We start from the raw sequence: 16,301 nt of genomic DNA, 5'->3' as shown, positions 1-16,301 counted from the left end.
CCGAAAACAAATTAGCAACATGCAGACATAAAACTTTCAAAAAGTATCTCATTTACACACACCTGCACACACACAAACTCGTGCGGTCTAACCTTTTCACCTTTACATGTCAGAATGTTGCTCTTTATCAGTCGTGCCTTGTTGTATGTCTGTCCGTTTAGAAATAACGTTTGTGTTTTATGGAATTAGAATGAGCCCTTAAAAACGATTTTTAGTTGTCTCTAGGTGCGTGCGTGGCGTGCGCGTGCGTGTGCACGTGTGTGTGTGACAGAGTGTAACTCTCCCCCCCCTCACCCCCCACATCGTCTTCATCACCCATCACCTCGCCTCGCCTCCCACCCCCTCACCATATCCCCCTGCCACCTCCTCCCCTTCCTCCCCTACAGGCTCCTGCCTCGAGATTCTTCGGTCAGAAAGTCCGGCACTTGGGGAGGCCGGGAGCGACTCAGCCTCCCCCATGTCTCCTCGAACTAGCAAGACGCGCATGTCCATGAAGCTTCGACGCTCATCTGGATCAGCCAATAAGAATTGATGTGGCGCGTGCATTATCGCATCCCCTTTGGCTCTGGACCTGCACCCTATTCAAACTGGACTTTAAATGAAACCCCCCCCCCCCCCCCCAAAAAACCAAAAAACTAATGCAATAGATACTTGTCAGAATTTGGATGTCACATTCATATGCTCCGAAAATACCCGTTATGGGCTGTCTGTACAACAGTATTTTGTGGAATATTCTAGACTGTACATTTATTTTAGAATTGTGTGTGTGTGTGTGTGTGCGTTTGTATGACTATTCTTGTGAGGACCACTGTGATTGTGTGCGTGTGCGTGTGTGTGTGTGCACTCGCAGACACACGTGCTGTGATAGTGTGACTCAGACTCCTGTATTCTTCATGAGATCTTCAGTATTTAATGATATCATAAAAAAAAACACTGTATAATTGTATTATTTCCGTGGAAAGTTGCATGAAGCTATAATATGCTGTAAGTCTATTTTTGTTTTCATCGCAGTGTTGCATCTATGAAGTTCACGACAGAGGTTTCCAAGTTGGCCTCACAAGATGTAAATAGCAACTGAAAATGGTTTGCCAACAATAGAAAAGTCTCGAGTCCAAAAAAAAAAAAAAAACAAGCAAAGAAACAAAAAAAAGCAAATACATTCTGTATATTTACAGGTCAAGTTGAACAAATGAGTTGTAGATTTTTGCTGTAAAATGTGGACAAGCACTGATGTTTGTTAACTTTTATTCAGTAAAGTTATCGGTTATTTTATGTTCCTTTATCCTGGCAAGGCTGTAGTTGCCTTTGTCATTCAACGCAACACAACCACTGCTTTATCTTTCTTTGCTCCTCTTGAGTATAAATGTGTATGTTCGATGCATTCATATCGACAAAGTGATATGCTGTTACGTGCCAATAGCTGCAAAAACCAAACGTGCGTTCATACTACCAAGATTTTACGCGTCAAAACACTTTCTCTTATATGAACAGAAAGTACTTCGGTCTGGAGTAGGCATTAAAAATGACAAAAGAAGTCAAAGGTACTGCAATTATTACAATTATGAAATCTTATTTTCAACGTATAGTCTGGAATCAAGAGCTCAAGTACCGTTGTTGTGGATCACTGGCTAATTTTGCTGAACACAAAGAAGTAGAAGTGCCTTAAAATAAATTGAAAATATCTGAGGTGTCAATCCCACTCTGTATCTTTCCAAGAAATAGTCGTGGCCGTGATTCCCAAAAGGTGATCTCGATGAAATGTCTTTCACTGGCATTATGAAGAACGTTTTGCTGGTCTTGACTTTTTTTTTCCGATGCCGTTTAAAGAACTGTTTCACGGCAATGGGCTGTACCTGCTGTTACAATGTTTGTCTTTTCTTTTTTTTTCCGCCTTCCATAGATTCTAAATTCTGAAGATAATGTGTATACAACTTGATGCATGTCAAAATTTGCCACGCTTAAAAAAAAAGGTCAATATCATGTTGTTAGAACTTCCTCTTTGAATGCATTTCGAAACGTATTTTGACATGTACCCGCAACGTTGCCCCGATTCTGTTACAAAAATAGTTCCGTTTCAATGATCAACTTTGTGTGCGGTGTGCTACCTTGGAAACAGCATGTCCAGTTTATCGTCTGACTCCTTTTCCCATGTACCAGTGAGGCAGACCTTGACCAAATGGTCGAAGTTGAGAAGGGTGCTGCTTTGTTTTCCCCACATATGTGCATTTCAGACACTGTCCACAGGCACTTATACAAAGGCTACTGCATGATGCCAGCCAGCCCAGTACCATAAGTGCACGTCTTGATCATGTAAAGAGCTCTTCACAAAATCTTACAGTCAATGCTTGTGTAACATCGACAGTAAACGCACACGCAGTAGCAGAATGGTTGTGTCGGAAATAAACTGTTCATAATATTCACTCTGTTGTGTAATATTGGTTTAAAAGAACACAGGATCCTCGTTCGGCGTGAATATTTATTGACACTTATGTCACATTAAATATATTTAAACATACACACTGCGATAAATCACATACATGTGGGGCATAAAAAAAATGCTTTCAGCAGATATTTCAACAGTAGTTACTAATCGTTTAGACATTTTACTAGAGGACTTCGTTATTATCCATTCCCGTATGAAAAATATTGTATGCCTCGGTCAACTGGCACATTTAATATAAAAGGTATGTCACGGCAGAGAGGTGGTCTTCTTTTTTTTTTCCATCCTTGGGTTTGTACTGTGAAAAAGTCTAAAACGTCAAGGACAGTCATTAATTGTGTGATTCACACAAGTCAAGTAAAACCTGACTGCAGTAGCTGTTGGCTGATCAATCATGTGCCCCGTTTACTCGAGTGAGTACACAACCAAAGGCAGAGATCAGAAATGGGAGCTAAAACAATTGACTTCCCACCAACTTTTCCCCAGAAGCCAATACGTTTTTAAGAGTAATTCACGAAGAACACATTTTTCTTCTGAATTTCCACATTTTCAAATTCATAATTTCATCGTGAAAATTTCTCTCCAAGACTGTTCGAGTTTCAGCACCGCGGATAGTTCATTGTTTAGCTCGTGCGGTTTTTTATTTTTTGTTGTTTTTTCTTTGCTGTTTTGGAACAGAAGTTTGAGAAGGACAAAACATGACGCACAACTACATCATGTAAGCAGGGATCCCAAAACATGGCAGTATCCATCACAGTTTGATTTTTTATAATCAGAGTGTTTGTTTTGACAATGTTTATTGTGCTTTTGCGTTCTGGCAGTGGTTTTTTTTTCTCACTGTATCAAATTATGAACCGTTTTCTAATATTTTGGTGACCTTATTTAGCTGCATGATTGGGGCAAAATGCACCCAACAACTTAACACCGCCTAATTTCGTTTTTTTTTTCTCTTGAAACCGTTTTATATTTCCGGTCAAGAAGCCGTTTTTTCATGCAAATGTTGAGCCTACTGTAGTTATGAGTTTAATTCTGCGTTACATGTTAGTGATGGACTACGATATGGCGCGTTGTGACTCAGTTGCAATTTCGGGAATACGTCTTCCCACCTACAGAAATATAGTACCTAGTATTTTTCGAGCCCATGTCACTCACGGGCCTGACCGAGTCTCGACATCTTCCCCGCGTCGGTGTGCCTCATGTCGCGTCCGCTCACGGGTGAGTGGAAGAAGAAAGTCAGGCGTCTCCGTGCCTGACGGCCATGTGCATGATGACGTGCGTGTTGTCTCCGGGATGACACTTGCTCAAGTGCCTCGTGAGCCCCGGGGAGCCGAGGAAAGTGGCCGGACAGTGTTTGCACGCGAACAGTTGCTGCTCGCACCCTCTGTCCACGCCGTATCCCTCCGCCCCGAAGCCGTGGCCTCGTGCGCCCCCCAGGAGCTCGTCCCTCACGGCGTGCCACACGCGGTGCTTGTCGCGGATGTCAGCCGACGGGAAGCGCGCGCCGCACAGGTGACAAGCGAACACTACCGGGCGGCTCGACGTCGGCGGTGAAGGCCCGGTCCCCATGTCATGCGTCGCCATGTGCTTCTTCAAGTAAGCTTGTCGCCGGAACTTCTTGCCGCAGTAACGACAGTCGTACACCTCCGCTTCCTCTTCCGCCTGGACAAACGCCAGAGGTTCGTAAGAGTTGCCGTTGAACATGAGCAGGCCCGGCGGGGGGCTGTCCTGCCGGAAGAGGGGCGAGGAGGAGTCCGGGACCGCGGAACTGTCCCGCGCTGCCTGGTGCTGATTAACACACAGCAACTCGTTCTCCTTCCCGTCCGCGTCGAGTTGGTTCGCCGACAGCGCCTGGCCTCTGCTCGGGTCGACGACCGCCGGACGCGGCTTGTGCCAGCGGCGGTGGGAGGCGAGGTTGGCGGGACAGCTGAACACTTTGTCGCACTCGGGGCAGCGGTACTCCACGCGCACGATACGGGAGCACTTGTGCTGGGCGAGGGACAAGGGGTCGGCGTACTCCTCCTTACAAAGCTGACAGATGAACTCCCCCAGAGGCTGACTTCCCGACGACTTGTGTTGTCGCCTCGCTGCTTCGGGGCTCTCCTTCTTGATGCGCAAACCTAAAACCGGAGAGGTGGTAACCTCGTCCTCGAAGGTAAGCTTCCGGTTCGCTTTGGTTCTGTTGGCTCTGTTCGGCTCCGGAAATGAGCGTTTTCTCCCTGCTGCCTGGTGTTGGTGGTTCATTAGTGTCGGGAACAGGCGCGCCATGTCGTTGTCGTATTTCGGAGCGGGACCATAAGGTGAAAAGTGCGTGTTGGAGGCTGCGACTCGCATCGACGTCGGCGTTGAACTCACCAAAAACGGCAACTCGGTTTCCGGGGCTGAGGACGAGCAAGTCTCGGGAAATACCGACGCCTTTTCGACTTCGCCGCGCGGCTCCAAAGGTCTGGAGCTCCGGGCTTCTATTAATGGAGGCGGAGGTGGGAAGAAGCACGAGAAGTCACCCACGGGAGTCACAGTGTCCACCTCGGAGTCCGGCAACTGCGCGCGTCGGTCCGCCTCCGCCTCCAGAGCAGACTCCACGTGCAGGTTCCACACTTCAGTGACCCCCGCGGAGTCCTCGCGGGGCGCAGGTGGGGGCGCGACGTCGGGGCTCGGGACGCCCCACACGTGGTTCTCCTTCACGGGCTCGGGCTCGCTCACTTCAGCCTCCGCGCGGTGCTCCATGTCATCGTCACACGTGGCAAGTTTGCTACTTTTTCGCACTCGATACGACGCCGAACATCGCCGGGTCCTCTTCACCAAGAATCCTCGAGGCATGCTGAAGATGATGCTGATGGTGGTGGTGGTGGTGGTGATCGTGATGATGCTCGTGGCACCACCAGGCTGGAAAGAGCTTGGTCTCTTGTCTGAAGCCACTTTCAAGTAGGGTTCAGTGTGTGTGTGTGCGTGTGTGGTGGTGGTGGTGGGAGTGGGGGGGGGGGGGGGGGGGGGGCAGGTGCGATTGGAGCACGGTGCGTGTTTTTGATACCCTCTTGTGCGCTCCCAACCCATTACACCAGGACCGTATAATGCAAGCCGTCATTATTAGACCATCTTCGTACATTTAGAATTTGGTGGCCCAATTTCCTGTTATTTATAACGATGGATCCTGGAAAGAATTTTAACTTTGTGTATATCAAAAGATTTTCATCAACATCGAGGCAAATTAAATAAAAACGTTCACACTGTGCAAATTATTCTTACTAGTTTTACATACAGTACATTGAATAACTTGAAGAGAAATGCATAGTGATGAGAAAATGTTCACATTTCAAATGCCAGCGGGGCGATTAAGTTTGGCTGCAGACTAAGATATGTCAGGACCACGGCTATTCATTAAGAAATGGTGAAATCATGGAAGCATAAATACCAGAATCTTTTGGCCGCAATGGTGGAATCTCCTACTTCATTGTTATTCTGTGCCGGATTGACCAGATAAACTGTTTAATTAATAGTATATATGTAATGGAAGTGATCTAAGAAGAAATCTAAGGTTATACATACATTTTGACATTATACTTCCTAGAAGCTGCTCATGAGCAGTTTTGTCAGTATTCAAAACTTTAAAAAAAACACCCTTGTAATTATAACAGGTTTGAAAAGGATGCATATTTTTCCTTAAAGACTAATACATTAATTGCACTTACCAGATGCTTCTAGTGGATCCTGTTAACATTTACAAATGACATAATGTCCTTCTAATTGTTAACGTTCATCTGTCAATGTCAAAAACAAAAGACTAAGTCTTATAATTGACCTCCATGGAGGTAAAAAACTCGTCATGGTTTTGAAAGCTATTTTCTTACCTGGCCTGGGGCCCTTCCCCAAGTCATAACAATGCCTTTGGCAAATAGAGTCATGGAAGTTGTCACCTGTCACCAGACAGAATGAGGCCAGTTGTGTCGTGGCTTAATACATAAAGGCTCCTCTTCATTCGAAGCTTATTTGCATAAAGATTAAACAATCCTTCTATAATCTATGTAAGAGAAGATATATTTGTGTGAATTTATATTTCAAATGAATATTTCATGATTTGATTTAATCAGTAGAAAAAGCAAAATTAAAAATTGCACAGATATTATGTGGTATGGATGGAAGGGTCGTAGGTGTGCTGGAGCCGATCCCAGCTGTCTTTGGGCGGGCGGTCGGCGGGGGACACCCTGGACTGGTTGCCAGCCAATCACAGGCCAAACATAGACAAACAGCCATTCATACTCACAATCACACCTAGGGACAATTTAAAGTGTTCCATTAACCTGCCTCGCATGTTTTTGGAATGTGCGAGGAAACTGGAGCATCCGGAGAAAATCCGCACAGGCAAGTGGGCAACATGCAAACTCTGTACAGGAAGGACACAGCCGAAATCGAATTTTGCACCTCTGTGAGGTGGATGTGCTAACCAGTCGACAACCTTACCACCGTGTGTGTGTGTGTGTGTGTGTGTGTGTATATCTATATTTATATACATATAGGGCGGCCCGGTAGTTCAGTGGTTAGCATAATCGACTTTGCAGTGCAGAGGTGCAGGGTTCAATTCCAGCTCCGGCCTCCCTGTGTGGAGTTTGCATGTTCACTCCGGGCCTGCGTGGGTTTTCTCCGGGTACTCCGGTTTCCTCCCACATTCCAAAAACATGCATGGCAGGCTGATTGAACACAATAAATTGTCCCTAGGTGTGAGTGTGGGCGTGGATGGTTGTTCGTCTCTGTGTGCCCTGCAATTGGCTGGCAACCGGTTCGGGGTGTCCCCCGCCTACTGCCCAGAAGTCAGCTGGGATAGGCTCCATATATATATATATATATATATATACAGAGAGAGAGAGTGATATTAATGTGTTTAAATATACATATTTGAACTAGGTAGGCTACATAATCGATAGATTCTCATTGCTTCTTGCCTGTGAGCCTCGTCTTATTTTCAGGTCTTTTACAGTTATTATTGCTTTGTCCAAGTCATCACAAAATGAACGAGTATTCGAAATGATAGTAGCTGTCTGTTAGGACGCTGCTCTGTTTGCGTGGTGCCTTTAGTTGAAGTTTAAAAACAGCCCCCATGGGACTTGCAGTTACCGATCATATCTATGTAAGACTACTAATGAAGGTCTCTGCCCCATTGAAGTGTCTTTATTGGTGGTGGGAAGAGCTTGGGAATGGATTTCCCTCTGTGTGTGGTGGAAACGCCCCCTGCATACGTGCGTGCTAATGTCTCCCTCTCGGGAGCACGAGAGTCCCGTGTGTGTGCGTGCGTGTCTGTGTGTGTGTTTGGGCAACGATCGCACCCAGCCTCCCCCCAGCAGGAACTGTTCTGGCTGATAAGAGATCAGAAGGACATTCATCCATGCAGCCAGACCCCCCCCCCCCCCCCCCACCCCTCTACAGACACCCACACACACACTGACATACAGCACTGTCATTGGGCCAGTGGGTTGGTGGAGGCGAATTCCCTCTCCTGGACATCAATCAAGAGGGCTGAGTGTGAGAACAAGCTCGGAGTGTCGGAGCTGTTGGGCTGATGATGGCCGTCTGGGGATGTGGGGAATACGAATCACTGTGTAAACAAGGTGGGGAAAATAGTCATACAATTTCTCGAGGCATCAGAATTCATCAGTTCATCGTCCACTATTTTAAAAATCGAGTAGTCATTTTGCACCATTGTTGAACATAAACTAGCCTAAATCCTCTGATGTCAGCCTCTCAACAGTCATCACTGTATTCTCCAATTTTGATCGTCCTTCATGAAAGCAGACTGATCTTTTGTGTTTCATCAAAATAAGACATTCACAAACATCTGCAATGGACCGAGTAATCACATTTCAGCCTGCAGATTTACTTTTTTGTTGTGTCTGCATGCACCGGCCATTTGGGAGTTGTCCCAAACTTCGAAAAAGGCCACCCTGCCCATGTGTGGTAGTTTGAGCTGGTTTATAAAGACACTCGCAGAGACTGTGACATGCGCTGGATACTGATATCACAGTCAGATCTACAAATATTAGCATACAGTATTTGGATTAAATTAGCGCCAGACCTTTAAAAAGAATTCTTGAAAAAAAAATCATTCTTTTCAGACAGATATTTTGGCCTTAAAGATCATTATTTCCAGCAGTTGAGATTGTATCAGGCATTGCAATTTCTTACATATTTAAAATTTACAGATTAAGTGTGGTGCAAAGAATGAATTTTACAGAGGTCAAGTCAGTACAACTAGAACTGTGTGTTTTCACCTTCACAATATCGCTATGGAGCGTTTTATATACGAGATATGTGCCATTTGCAATCATCCTCTGCATGTTCTTATGTGCCTTTACGCCAGTGTTTCTCAAATAGTGGGGCGCGCCCCCCAGGGGGGGCGCGGGGCTCCGTCAAGGGGGGCGCGTTTGACCTCGGGGAGTATGCTTTTTTATTTTTTTTACTGTCCTAAAATAATGTGCAGTTGCACCTCCACTACGTTAGGGGGCAGTGGCGCTCTCATTGGCAGAGTTTGCACAGGGAGCATTCTCAGGGAGGAAATAAGAGACTAGACGTATGTGGCGCTTGGCTTCAACATGGCTGAGGTGGCGGACGAGGAAAGATCGATCTGCTTATACCAGGGGTGGGCAATTATTTTCCCGGGGGGGCCAAACGAGAAGCAGAAAATATTGTGGAGGGCCGGGCCAAAAGTTAGAAATAGAAATAGAAAATAAAGAAGATGGCACAATGTCTTTGTATGCCAGTAATAATGTAACATTTTCCTCCACCATCACACTCAGCACCGGTTCTCCTCAAGGATGTGTACTGAGCCCCCTGTTGTTCACGCTCTACACATTTGACTGCTCTCCGACTCTTATTAGCGGTCCAGTTTGCGGAAAGTTTTTAACATGATAACAATCAAACCATTCTAGGAAATGTTCATTTACTCGAGCCACAAGCAATTCACTCTGAGCATGGAAATTGCCAAAATCAGACTGAGTAAGAATCGCTTCCTTGTTTTTCAAAGTCTCGTAGATTTGAGTCTTTCCGACTCCAGGCGTCTCCTGAATGTTTCGTACTTTGTTACCCGCTTCGTTTAATCAGATACATATCACTTTCCCTTCCATGGTCATTACTCTCTCCCTCTTTCTTCGTCTTCCCCTCCCTCCCTGTGCTCTGCAACTTGAAGTAACTGCGCCACCTGGTGTTGAAATACCTGTCATTACAAGTCCAAACGAAATGAATGCAATCCAACCTTAATTGTGCACCAATCTTCAGTGGGCCGGATTAAAAAGACCAACGGGCCGGATCCGGCCCGTGGGCCGGAGTTTGCCCACCCCCGGCTTATACTGTGTCTAAAAATTTTGGTATCGGACAGCATGAAGCCAAATAAATTAAGGCGTCACTTAGAGACATTACACGCCAATCGCGCTGATAAGCTGCTTGAGTTTTTTTTCAGCGAAAACGTGCCGAATATTGCCAACAATCATGCCGCTTTGTGACTGCTACTTCGGTAAACTAAAATACAGGTCCCGGCTCCACATTGAGGAGGAGCCGAGAGTTGCTGTGTCCTGCTTCAAACCTCGCTTCGAAAAGCTGTGCATTGCAAAATGTGCTCATTGTAGCCATTAATCCAGACATCATCTTTGATTTTAAAAAAAAGTACAAATTCTTTTATATAGTTTTGTTTTGCTGGTTAAAGTTTTTTAAAATATATTGTGCTCCTGAGATAATGTTGGTGATTAGTTTGAATGCATTATTAGTTATTGATTGTATGAAATTTTATTTTTCAGTATCGCATGGTTTGACGTGGTCAGTAAAAAAAATATTTATTGTTAAATGAAGGATTTAATGTTATTTCTGAATTTCAGATGCACTTTAAATCTTTTCTGTTCCAGTTACTAAAGCTATTCTTTGTTGTAAGTTGGTCCATAAAATTGGACCATATTTCTTTCTTTTTTTCATTCTCTTATACGTTAATAAGGATACAGTGTTATGCAAAGATGCACTTATAACAATTTTATCGACAAATGATACTATTTATAGTCGTGCGGTGGGGGGTGGCGCGAGATATTTTCCTCTTCCTTGGGGGGGGGGGCATGACAGAAAATAATTGAGAACCACTGCTTTACACAAACAAAATTAGCGTAAAGTTGTGTTGCATGCCTTGGAAAGTGGGCAAAAGCCCCCCCTTCCAAAACCTTGCCATGGATTCAGTAAAATTCGTTTTTGTGTTTATTTCTTGAAAGCTCACTCTTCCAAAAAGACACCAAACTCACACACGGTGCTCAATTTAATCTCAGCAAGACGAATCTCTGTAAAATCGTCATTTGTCTCCATCTAGTGGACTGAAAGTGAAGTTCCTCTCTTTCCCTCCATATCGCTCTTCAAAGTGCAGACTGTTCTTCGTAGTTGCACTCAGCTGCGGATGTTCTGGGATTCTGAGAGTCGTGGCGTGTCCTGTGTTACACAAACTACCATGAAATTAGTCTATTGATCTCTTGGTTGTCTTAATTAATCCGGCCTAAAATTTTAAATCCTGAATAACTTGTTGAAAATAGGACCTCAAGGGTGGCTGTTTTAACATAGGAGACAATCGCTTACATAAAACCAAGGCGGAATTTAAAAAAACAACAACATAAGTGTCCTAACCATTGTTAATCGAATTATATGAAAATGATCAATATACTGCAATTCACATCAGCGTATGTAAACATGGGGCTACAAAAATGCAAATCAATAATCAGTCCAATTGATTCATGAGGTTTAATGTAAATGTGTTTTTAACGATTAACAATATGAACACATTGAACTACTCTCTGGAAAAGAAAAGATGAACAATTAATTCGACTTAATTGTAGCAGAACAGATAACAGAAACATCATGCAAAATATATAAGCAAACTTGTCTCAGCTGTTCTGTAGGGCCGACTGTATTAATAATCTGAGGGTCCATTTGAAAATGCAAGATGGCAGCCATTTTTTCAAGATCGTTACCAAAAGCTTCCCGAAATACTTTCGCTCCCCCAAAGAATTGAGTGTACTGTGGTTGATCTGTCGGAAAAACATTGGAGAAAACTTAGTATATTTTTAGATATATTGTATTGTATTTATTCATAAATACATATCTTATTAATGGTAAAGGGTCTCAATAAGTGTAAACTATAGTGTAAACAATAAGTGTAAAATATAACTTACCGGTAATTGTACGTGTAACCAAAACGAACACCAATTGCAGTGTACCGTCAACCTGCCACGCATGTTTTTTGGAATGTGGGAGGAAACCCACACAGGCACGGGAAGAACATGCAAACATTACTCCACACAGGAAGGTCGGATTGAACTCTGCTGAGCTGCACTGTGAGCCCTTTGTGCTAACCAGTCGCCCACCGATATACAATCATAGACATACCTACAGTTAACTTTGACAGGAAACATAACATGTCCCTTTAATTGTTAACTAATTGTAATATTTGATTTGCACCCTTTTAGTTGCACTTCTGATGCGGCCAAGATTGCCTTTGGTTTATTACAAGGTAGACACGTAGATCAGTGGACTCCCGCCCTTTGAGAAAGGCTCTCCTGTTCAGAGTTGGTTTGATCCTTTTTCAACGGAATTCCCGTTTTTGACCAGCCCCTGAGAAGTGGAGGCTGAAAATTGCCATTTGCAACTCACAGTCAGTCGCAACCGTTTCTGTCGAATTCAGGTTTTGCTGGTCAAATGTCGGTGGGATGAACCAGCCTTACTTGTACTGTTTTCAGGTAATTTGTGAAAGAAGAGCTGATGACTCCAGATCAGCCTTCCTCTCTTGAGGATTTACTTTGTTTAACTATTAAACTTGATGACTGCCTTGGGGCAGCGGTGCCAAACCCATTTTTTTTCACGGGCCACGGTTTAGTTCCCGTTTCCCTTGGAGGGGCGTTATCACCATATTTAGAAGTCAAGAAAAGTGGTTTATCCAACTGTTGTTTAAATTACTGTAATGAGGGGTTATATCTTTAATTATATATGAGAAATTAAAATGTTGGTTGACATTTTAGAAAGGATCGTGGAAGTTGACATGTTTGATTTGGTTTTGCCTGCCACATAAAATGATGTGGCAGGCCAGATCTGCCCCCCAGGCCATGAGTTTGACACCAGTGCCTTAGGGCCTCTATCTCCTTTGTTGCCACTTAATCCAGTTCAAATGAGTCTAAATATTTGTTCCTGCCTCAGACTATCTGCCAGTTTAGTTGTGTTCTTAACAAGTTGACCTTACGATCCAATGGACATGTTGTTTTGGTTTTGGTTGTATCTCAACATGGCTCATGTTCTCAGTAAGACAGACTTCTGTTGTTGATTCAACCTGAGTTTATTCTCAGCATTCTATTCATGAGTACAACGAAGGCTAGCCGATGAATCGATTCGAACAATTAATTTGACATTATTGTGTGTTCCTCTTTTCTAATGTTCGAAGCATGTCTCCACTGACAGTAAGCAGTGTACGTTCGCACAAACAACATGGCTGCAAGGAAAGGTACAGTTCAGTCTGAGCCCTCGACTCTTTAAAAAAAAAAAACAAAAAACATTTTAAGTGACTAATGAATTTAGGGCAGCCCGGTGGTCCAGTGGTTAGCGCGTCGACCGCGTTCAATCCGAGCTCCGGCCTCCCTGTGTGGAGTTTGCATGTTCTCCCCCGGGCCTATGTGGGTTTTCTCCGGGTACTCCGGTTTCCTCCCACATTCCAAAAACATGCATGGCAGGCTGATTGAACACTCCAAATTGTACCTAGGTGTGAGTGTGAGCGTGGATGGTTGTTCGCCTGTGTGTGTCCTGCGATTAGCTGGCGACCGGTTCACGGTGTTCCCCGCCCACTGCCCGAAGACAGCTGCGAGAGGCTCCAGCACCCCCCACGACCCTTGTGAGGACAAAAGAGGATCGGAAAACGAATGAATTGAATTCCAGCTAAGAAACAGACAACACGAATGGAATCATTTTCGCATTGTTTTCCGTACGACAAGGACCCAGTGGAGGCCAACCAGTGATTCATTTTTAAGCGATTTGTCTTTTGTCATGTAATTGAGTGCTGCAACTGTTTGTATTGTCTGGCTTATGATATCTTACCTATTTGGTTCTTATTTCTGCCATTGTGGTTTTAAAGTTTTATGTGTCTCACTATGCTATTTTAGAAACCTGTCTTGGGACTACGGTTGAAAACTAGCATTTAAGCTCTTTATTCTTCAAACATTGCCAAAGACACGGTATCTATCAATATGTTGCAAAAGCAGTTATTTGTTGACATATTGGAAACTTTTGCACATAAACTTCGCACACTTCTTTTGTTGCTTCTGTCTTTGTGGGGAGAAATCCATTTCAATCAGAAATCCTATTTCTGTGATGGCCAGATTGTAAACAGTGATTTAGTGGGGACAGCGTGAGGGGAATCTGTATCTATTAACCCTCCTAATCTGTGAAGTCAATTTGACCCCATTCAATGTTTAACGTCACTAAATGAATGACCCTGGATAGCTTCTTTGCTATCCTTGATGACTGTTCGCAATCTAAATGGGGGCAACTGGGTGAACATAAAATGAAAAAGCTGATATATTTTCACTGTTCTGGACAAGTTGTCTGCATCTGTGGGGTCAAGTAAATATGAAGGTAACAGGAGGGTTAATCGTGTTCCAATGAGATCTAAACCGCATGTCGGTAACTTTATTTCAGAGCCTGAAGCTCCACCCATTGTTTTAAGTGTTTGTATAAATCCCAGATTGGGGGTGAAGTTTGTCCAGCAGCTGCAGCCGTTGTCTCGCAGCTCCTCCCGTCCTTCCGGAAACAACATCGACTACGAAAATGGCCACGGCTGGTAAAGTAAGTAGTATGTCACGAATAATATTAATAGTGAATATATACAGTATGTACCTTATGTACACCAACATGAATGAATATCATGCAAAATGGGATCCCTGAGGTGTAACTCATGACCATTTGATGATTATTGTTTTTAATCTGAGTTCTATGATGTACCATATATATCACATTATTATTGACACACAAAGAAACCATGCTACTGTGTTCAGTCAGACTTCACATTAGTGTTATTCAGTGGTTTTTAACCTGGGTTCGATCGAACCCTCGGGGTTCCGTGAATCGGTCTCAGGGGTTCGACAGAGCCTCTGCCATGGAGGTTAAGACACACCCGTCTCAACATGTCAATTCCCGGTAGTTATGCCCCGTCCGCTTGGCCATCACCGGCTGGTTCATTTTGTGCACTAATAAAAAACGTGTGCTTTATTTGTCTACTAATTGAGTTGACTTGTTTTTTGTTTTTAAGAAACGCGTTTGTAAAAAAAAAACAAAAAAAAAATCATATTTTTATTTTTCAATGCCAACTCTACTTTGATTTTGTGTACGTTCTACCCATTGCCTCACCTCTTGCTGTCTTCTGACCTTTGGAACTGTCGTATCTTTCTGCGTCCCACCAGCTTCTAATGGTGTGTACTTTATAGAGACAGCCGTTAAAAGTAGGTGGCTATTTGTGTGCTCGTGGTAGTTATAAATGGGCTTACGGGCCAAGCTGTGGGGCGACCGTAGTAGTAATTTGTGCTTTTACTTGTTCACGTCCAGTTGGCTTTTTGAGGCAATATAGGAAATAAGCCACGCAAACCACTAGATGGCAGCACATCGCAACCAGAAGTTCCCCTACCAGAGTTTCCGACGTTACAAAATTCAGGAAAGCACTATATATTTACATATTAATGTGTGTCAAAGGGGGTAAAATACGGGCCAAAAATGGAGAAAAATTACTAATTGATAACTAAAAAAAAAAAGGTCACATTTTAGGTGTAGAGTGCCACATCAGAGTGCGCAATCAACGTATGCAACAAGAAAAGAAAGTTTTAGCAAGTCTGGGTTCAAACCATCATGTCATCAGCCAGTAGTTTGCTTTCCTTTTTTTCATCTTTGATCATGTGATGTTCCACATAAAGTAGCTGCTGTTAAATATGGTAAAAGCTGACTGTAGCATGCTAAAGTTTATTTTGAGTAAATGTACAACCATTTGAAATGTAATGATGACTCAGCAAAGGTAATGTAGCTTTTCCAAAAACCGGAGTGTCAAAAACCGCAGTGTCTGAATGTTTGTTGCGTTTTATAAACATAACATTAGCTTGAATTGATTTTGGATTACTTTATATTTTCTTCATTTATTTTAAGCAAAAAAAGTCCACGATCAACCTTTTAATTAAAAAAATGTAAGATGTGTTTTTAAAAAAAAAAATACATCTAACATACTGTATACATAAGTCAACATTAGACTACGCAAATGTAGCCCAATTTTCAGCCCACCGATGTGTCGTAGGCATATGTAGCGTGAAGTAGCTGATTTTGAGTTGTCTCGATGCATCATAGCCCGTGCAGTGTGACGTGCTCAATGTTTGTTCGTGAGGTGTCCGGGAAGGAACGGCCCCATGTTCTCTCTTCTTTTTCTCTTTTTTTTTTTTTCAGTCCAAGACACAGAACGATATTTATCTGGTAGTCTTGGCAGTGCGACCATGGTTAACGGAAAAAAAAAGTCATGTAGTTTGACAAGGCCATTCCATGCACATCCGCACACAGTCTGTGAAAGGTTAACCTTTGCTTGAGGACAACATTCACAGCCTTGTCTTGTTTAGCAAGTGCAAGTAAAGTGTCGTGAGAAAATGTTTGCCCCCTTCCTGATATCTGTGTCCTTTGCATATTTATCACACGCAAAGATTTCAGTTCATCAAACACATTTTAATATCACACAGAGACAACCTAAGAAAATAAAAAAAATGCAGTTTCAATTGATTTAAACACACAAAAATGTGTCTCTTTGTGAAAAAGCAATTGCCGCCTGAACCTAATAATGGCTTGTGCC

General features: G+C 43.4%; 3 protein-coding genes across 5 annotated transcripts in view; 2 read left to right on the top strand and 1 right to left on the bottom strand.

Annotated features, from left to right (window-relative positions):
- Window positions 1-2,420, top strand: part of ralgapa1 (Ral GTPase activating protein catalytic subunit alpha 1) — an 81,101-nt gene extending 78,681 nt beyond the window's left edge. For all 3 annotated transcript variants that reach the window (XM_086126593.1, XM_086126592.1, XM_086126591.1), the window contains one exon: window positions 387-2,420. In XM_086126593.1, coding sequence (XP_085982719.1) covers window positions 387-474 — 88 coding nt within the window. In that variant the 3' untranslated portion in view covers window positions 475-2,420. The remainder of the gene's footprint in view (window positions 1-386) is intronic.
- A 10-nt stretch (window positions 2,421-2,430) lies between these two features.
- Window positions 2,431-5,312, bottom strand: insm2 (insulinoma-associated 2). Its single transcript, XM_086126596.1, has one exon. The coding sequence runs from the start codon at window positions 5,255-5,257 to the stop codon at window positions 3,674-3,676; it is 1,584 nt and encodes a 527-aa protein (XP_085982722.1). The 5' UTR covers window positions 5,258-5,312; the 3' UTR covers window positions 2,431-3,673.
- The window catches only part of LOC147195777 (alcohol dehydrogenase 1-like), a 51,431-nt gene continuing 39,703 nt past the window's right edge, over window positions 4,574-16,301 (top strand). Inside the window, 2 exon segments of the mRNA XM_086126600.1 lie at window positions 4,574-4,592; window positions 14,172-14,272. Of these exon segments, the coding sequence (XP_085982726.1) occupies window positions 14,255-14,272 (18 nt within the window). The 5' untranslated portion in view covers window positions 4,574-4,592; window positions 14,172-14,254.

This window comes from Hippocampus guttulatus, chromosome 13, assembly GCF_054856545.1.
Source record: "Hippocampus guttulatus isolate MCC_2025c chromosome 13, RoL_Hgut_1.0, whole genome shotgun sequence".
Classification (NCBI taxonomy): domain Eukaryota; kingdom Metazoa; phylum Chordata; class Actinopteri; order Syngnathiformes; family Syngnathidae; genus Hippocampus; species Hippocampus guttulatus.
Note: the sequence above shows the minus strand (reverse complement) of the source record. Positions and strands in the feature narration are given on the sequence as shown.